The 7500-nt window shown below is 37.5% G+C and overlaps 1 protein-coding gene across 1 annotated transcript in view; it reads right to left on the minus strand.

Annotated features, from left to right (window-relative positions):
- Window positions 1–7500, minus strand: part of LOC115224048 (DNA repair and recombination protein rti1-like) — a 221225-nt gene that overhangs the window by 27749 nt on the left and 185976 nt on the right. Inside the window, exons 4-5 of the mRNA XM_036513009.1 lie at window positions 2268–2335; window positions 722–840 (exon numbers count right to left, since the gene is read on the minus strand). Coding sequence (XP_036368902.1) covers window positions 722–840; window positions 2268–2335 — 187 coding nt within the window. The remainder of the gene's footprint in view (window positions 1–721; window positions 841–2267; window positions 2336–7500) is intronic.

Below are 7500 nucleotides of genomic sequence, written 5' to 3' on the forward strand. Positions count from 1 at the left end.
AATGGCAGTGAAACACGGAGACTGAACAGGGAGGATGAGGGAAGTCTGGAGATAAACGGAGCAAGTGTGTTTTGCTAGAACTGTACCATTAATGTAGATGAACGATGAAATAGTAAGGAGCTGTGAGAAAAACAGAGTCCAGGAGGATATGAGATGCAGGGTTCCAAAGAGAAGCCTGCATTGGTATGGACAGATAACGAACATGGAAGATAATGGTTTGATAATGAAGTCCCAAGACATCCAAGTAGAAAATAATCCAGAATTCTTGTCTGGCACCAGATTATTTCCCAAAATCTAATCAGTTTGTGCCAGTCATGAGGCCAAACATCCCTGAAAATTTCATCTGAATCCATCCAGTGGTTCTTGAGATATCTTATCCATGGACAAACAAACAAATGTGACTGAAAAGAATACCTCTGCCTTCGCTAAGGCAGAAGTAATAAACTTGATGCTCTCACAAGCGAGAATATTAAAAAATTAAGTAAAACAACTGGGAAAATAATCCAGAATCCTTGACTGGTACTGGATCGATCCCAAAATCTAATCAGTTCGTGTCAGTCACAAGGCCAAACATCTCTGAAAATTTCATCTGAATCCATCCAGCGGTTCTTGAGATATCTTGTCCACGGACAAACAAACAAACTGAAAAGAATACCCCTGCCTTCGCTAAGGAGGAGATAATAATAAATTAGGTTATAAACACTTGTTGTCTTCCACTCACTTTAAAGCTCTCTTCAAACCATCCGTGACCGCTTCCTTCCTTGCTTTCTCAATACTAAGAGCCTTCGATTTCATTCCTTCGCTTACACCATACCCAATATCTTCATGATAAACTCCATCCTGCAAAATGTAGCAACAAAAATTAAAATGAGTATACATGTACACTTGTTCAGGTAATATTTGGTGAGTGGATCACTGTTTCAGCTACACACTGGCTCAGTCAATTGTCATTGATCAAAGCAAAACAGGCAACAAAATGTGTGGCAGATAAAGAATATTATTATTGTTGCTTGACTGTAATCAATACAGCTGAGAGTTTCTGGAATGCAAGTTGTCAGTTACGGTGAAAGGTGTTTAACTGTGTGTTTTCATTTCTTTGTATAATCTGGAAAGTGATGTTTTCCAGGTAGATATACTGATCCCAACATTAAAGCTGTTGAAAAATTTATTGTATCTGAAAACGTTGCCAGCCTCGCCTGGCCCCTGTGCCAGTGGCACGTAAAAAGCACCTACTACACTCACAGTGTGGTTGGCGTTAGGAAGGGCATCCAGCTGTAGAAATACTGCCAGATCAGACTGGAGCCTGGTGCAGCCTCCTGGCTTCCCAGACCCCGGTCGAACCGTCCAACCCATGCCAGCTTGGAAAACAGGCATTAAACGATGATGATGATGATGAATACCACAATATAAATCCACAACTGATTCAACAAATATTGGAAAGTTGCCATCTTTGATTGCCATCTATGGACTGGACAGCTTCCCTTCTTGCACCATAGCAATCTATCTAGCAATAATGTTATTTACGGTCAGTTACATATTTGGGCACCCAACTTGTCTTGACCAATGGCTATCAGCCTGGCTTCTGCATTGTCTATACCCAACTTCACCTATTTAACAAATATGGTCTGCATCTTAAAATAACACTAATTCCCAGTGTGTGTGTGTGTACCAGTGGTTCTCAACTTGGGTCCACATGACACCATGAAGGTCCATATAAGATTTGAGGGGGTGGTCCCATGCAAGAAAAATAGTGAAATGAGGATCTACAGTAGTATACTAAGGGTTCATGAAAAATTTTGCCTTATATTTATTTATTGCCAGAAATTAGCTTGGTTTCTTTCCCTAACATTTTACACAGTTCAACCCACACAAGTGAATACGAATAAACGAATTTCGGAAAATAGGAATTTTTAAAGAAGTTTCTATAAGACTAGTTTTTAAACATCAAATGGCTATGGGGGTCCACCAGAAGAAAATAGTAATCAAAGGGGCCCATAGGTAAAAAAAAAATGGTCGAGAACCTCTGGTGTAGCTGAACAACTATTGACACAAATGTCCGTCATCTGAACTATCGTAGGACATGTATCTAATCATTAGTTGTTTGCCATGAACCTTCACACACACATAAACACTCACCACACACGTGTGCATTTATACACACCTGCATATATTCTCAGCACTTATGGTCCAGTTGTTACTGGTCTTAGATTTGAAACTTGAGCAATGAATGATTTAAATGGCAAGAGCTTCTGCATCCAATATCTTACCTTCAATTGCACTCTTACAAAAGCACTGACCCCAACATAGTATCTGCCGTTGAAATGGTCGACAAAATCTACAAAAAATAACAACAGAAACATAACATGTGTAGCGCATAATAGCATTTAACAAAATGAATAAAATAAAGAAAAAAAGAGGAAAATGCTGAGCAGGGGTTCAATGAAACTTTTGTAATTGTATGTCGCATGGTAGGGCCACTGGCAACCATACAAAACCTGCTTAGTAAGGGGTGGTAGTTTTCATTGAACCCCCAGGAGAATGAAATACAAAACCTACGAAAGGGCAGATGAACGCAGTAGAGTCAACAGCCATTCAACAGCTGGTAGTGGCAGATTCTCTGACCTTTCTTTTGACATCTCCCGAGGAGAAAGAAAACTCTGATGTAACTCCTGTGATTTCGTTTGAGAAAATCATACATTGTTCACAGAGTGTGCAGGACCTTTCTTTAAAAAGCCTCTGGCCCTGTCACTGCTAAATTTTTAATAGGTCTGTCATGTGTTTCATACTCTATGGCTGGCCATAGTTGAAAAGAGTAAAATACTCAATGAAAAATTTTATGATAAAATGAAAGCATATGTCAACATGGGTCCTTGAACACCTACTGCAAGAGGCACCCATCATTGCCACGTTTTTAATTGTGCAAAAACATGTAGGTAACTAGCAGGGCTGAAAAGTCACATCTGTGTTACTTTAAGGGAACAATCAAGGAATGGTATTGCTCGAAATAATCGTTGAGAGGAAATTGGTGATGCCTTGGCAGAGGTTTGCACTCTCTGGGTGCTCTTGTTATTATTATTATTATTATTATTATTATTATTATTATTAAGGTGGCAAAACAGATGTCAAATGATGAATATAAATACATGTAGACAAATAGATAGATAAACAAATAGAGATAGACAGAGAGGAAAGGAAAGAGACAGAATGGAGACTGCCAGGGTAGATATACAGTGTGATATGTGACATTCCATAAGTGGGTCTGTGGTTCTTTTCTGGCCCAAAACCCATGTTTATGATATTTAATATCATTTAGCTTAAAATCTCAAATTTAATCCAAAAGTTGAACACTGTTTAAAAACAAAGGATGTTATTTTATAAATAACGAAGGAAATGTGAATAAGAATTTCAAAACAGATGGTTTAACAGCAGAATGTAAGTGGGAAAGAAAGGTGGGGGAAATCTTAGAATTTACTCTTAACACAAATATAAACGTCAAATATTTATATTCCAGATACTGCAGCACTGCCACCGAAAATTCATGTGGTTGATGTTGTTATTGTTTAACCCCCTAAATTAGCCTTACTCTTACATAATCTTACATAATCAATACCGAATGTGAGCAACTGACATAACCCCTATTCAGCATAGTTGTCATTCAATAATAATAATAATAATAATGGTCTCAAATTTTGGCACAATCTGAGGGAGGGAGATAGTTGATTATATTGACCCGAGTACTCAACTGGTACTTATTCAAAAAGGATGAAAGGCAAAGTTGACCGTGGTGGAATTTGAACTCAGAACATGAAGATGGATGAAATACCACTGAGCATTTTGCCCAGCATACTAACAATTCTGCCAGCTCACTACCACCACCACCACAATAATAATAATAATATAATAATAATAATAATAATAATATAATAATAATAATAATAATAATAATAATAATAATTCTTTCTACTAAAGGCACAAGGTCTGAAATGTTGGTAAAGGGACAAGTCAATTACATTGGTCCCAGTGTTTCACTGGAACTTCATTTTATCAACTCCAAAAGGATGAAAGGCAAAGTCAACCTCAGCGGAATTTGAACTCAGAACATAGTGACAGGTGAAATGCCGCTAAGCATTTTACCTGGTATGCTAATGATTCAGCCAGCTCACCACCTTAACAATAATAATAATAATAATAGTTGTTGTTGATGATATTAAACAATGGATTAATAGGTAAATATATTTTCAATTGTTCAGAAAAGTTATTTTTGTGAGATTTGAAACCGTAACAAATTTGATTCAACAGGAGATTATTCCTTTTAATAGCATGTGCACTCACACACGCACCCCCGCCCCACACACACACCCCACTCTCAGACACCTCTTTCTCAAACATGAACTCATTTGCTCACTCTCATGCATTTTGTATCCGTCTGTCTCACCTCCCACCACACACACACACATATATATATATAGACAAACATACACACATACGTAGACATGTAAATATTTCACAAATGCACCGACCACCAATTTGTGCGTCTGTTGTGCAGGAATCAGAGCTATTAAAAAGTAGAGAAAAAGAAACATCTGGCACTGAGGGGGTGCACTCCCTTAAACTGTGGGGATGAGAGATATTTTTATAAAACCCACTTTCATTAAGCATACTTTTCTTCTTTTTTTTCTTGATTTTGTTTTGTTTTCTTTATGATCTACCCCCCGACTCACTGCATATAAAACAGCAAAATGAAAACCAGCAGGGTTCCCTCCATGCAGTTGCTCAAATTGCTTCAAATAAAAGCTAAAACTGTGGTTTTCCTTTGTCTTCTACTGGTTTATTAAATGTTTCCTCTGCTGTCCCCTACTCTTTTGACCTTAAACTTGAAGCAAAGGTCTACTCAACCTTTAGGCTAAAAGACTGGCTCGCGTGACAAAAGTGCATGTCCCCTCACTGATGGACCTGTTTGATATGTCTTGAGGTCAGCCCTTTTCTGAATTCTCTATGCCTTAATTACAAGCCCACCTTCGGCTATTTGACCCATAACTGGAGGCACTTGAAAGATACTACCACCATGAGCCAGAGTGCATCTGGGAGCAGTGGTGATTAAGGAATAACTCCATACTCCCTAAACTCCTGAAATCTTGAACTAGAGTTCTCACCAGACACAGTTTAATGTCATGCCCAGGACATTATTATTATTTAATTATATCAGTTCTTGATTGTCCCTTACTTTATAGACACAGAATGGGGGGAAAAAGTCAACCTTGGTGGGATATGAACTCAAGACATAAGGGACAGCAACAATAATAATAATCCTTTCTACTATAAGCACAAGGCCTGAAATTTTGGGGGGTGGGACCAGTCAATTGACCTTACCAAAAAGATAACAGGCAAAGTCTACCTTGGTGAAATTTTAACTTTGAGCAATCAGACATTTTGTCCAATGTGCTAATGATTCTGCCGTCTCACTGCCTTAATAACAACATCAATAATAATTCTTTCTGATTCTAGCACTTTCTTTCTTTTATTTGTTTCAGTGTGTGTGTGTGTGTATGTTTGTGCGTCTGTGTTTGTCCCCCTCAACAGCGCTTGACAACTGATGCTGCTGCCACCACCACCACCCTACTTAACAGGACACTGGTCCATTTCAGGGTGAACTTCCCAGCTAATACTGAATCTCATTTACAGCTGAGTGGACTGAAGCAACAAAGAATGAAGAGTTTTGCTCAAGATTACAATGCATTGCATGGTCCTGGAATTGAAACCACAATCTGGCAATCACAGGCACAACAACCTAATAACTAGGCCACATGCTTTTGCCCTCAATATCTTACTGGCAGCGAGCTGGCAGAAACGTTAGCAACGTCGGGCGAGATGCTTAACGGTATTTCGTCTGCTGCTACGTTCTGAGTTCAAATCCCGCCGAGGTTGACTTTGCCTTTCATCCTTTTGGGGTCGATAAATTAAGTACCAGTTACGCACTGGGGTCGATATAATTGACTTAATCCGTTTGTCTGTCCTTGTTTGTCCTCTCTGTGTTTAGCCCCTTGTGAGTAGTAAAGAAATAGGTATTTATTTCCTAAACCCTGGAGCACATATGAGCAACCATTCTCAAGAAGCCGGTTGCATGACACATGGCACACCATCATGAGGAGGGCTGCACTCCTAAAAAAGGTTCAAGGCGATTTTTTGCTAGGCATGCCATTCAGAAAGTCTTGTGGGGTCACAGTTTGTCCTTGACTGCCCGAGAGTATTAAAGACCAAATTCAATCCAAGGAGTATTTCAGCTTAAAACTATGTAAGTACAAAAACAATACAAAATAAACCAAGATTTACCCAGTTCTGTGCCAGTAGCCTGATACTTAAGTAATGCTTAGTATAATGCCTGCTATTGTGTCAAAGAGTTGCACACATCTTCTCACCAGATAATATTACAGTGTCTGCTGCAACACAGATGGGAAATCACTGACAGAAGAATGGGTCAACTTGACAATTGTCACCCTTTCTAGTAATTTAGCAGTACAGCCCTTATGTTGATGCACACACACACACATATGCATATACACATACTACATATGTGTGTATACATAACACATGAATGAATACATACACATATATATGCATACATTTCCATTTATGTACATAAACATATATACATTATATACATGCATACATAAATATAATATATATATATATATAATATATATATATATATATATATATATATCCATATATACATAGCATAATATATATACATATATATATATATATCCATATATACATAGCATAATATATATATATATATACATTTATATACATAGCATATATATATACACACATACATATATGTATACAGAATTGTTTACATACAAACATACACACATATATATCTATATATATGTATACATATCTATATATATATATGTATACATACATATATATGTATATATATCCTTCTCATCCTTTCCCTTTACAATTAATGAAACACACACAAAAATAAACAAAAAACTCTAGAAACTCCAGTCAAGTCAGAAAAAGGGAGAAACTAGCAGAAAGAAATACAATATAAAAAAAAGCAAAAGCCATGGCAGAACGGCAGTGAATGCATCCCAAACACTTATGCATGAAAACAATCTCAAATGTATCGGTTAATAGATTTCCCATCCCTACATCAGGGTCTTCTTTGGTGGGTGGGTGGTGGGGTTTGAAGGGGTGGGGGTAATTCCTTTTAGCATCCAACACATCTGGCAGGATTCTTCAGCATTTGTTTGCAGCCAAATATTTTTGAAAACAATGTAGGGATGTAGGTCTGAGGATGTAGGGAGTTGTTATAGCCACAGCAACATACATCTACATGCTCACACACATGCACGTACACACACATACACACACATGTAAACTTACATACATAAGCAGACATATACATACACGTATACACAAAAATGATATATGCTAATACACACACTCAGACATATATAGAGGTATGTGTATATATAAATATATATA

Source organism: Octopus sinensis, linkage group LG24 (genome assembly GCF_006345805.1).
Source record: "Octopus sinensis linkage group LG24, ASM634580v1, whole genome shotgun sequence".
Classification (NCBI taxonomy): Eukaryota; Metazoa; Mollusca; class Cephalopoda; order Octopoda; family Octopodidae; genus Octopus; species Octopus sinensis.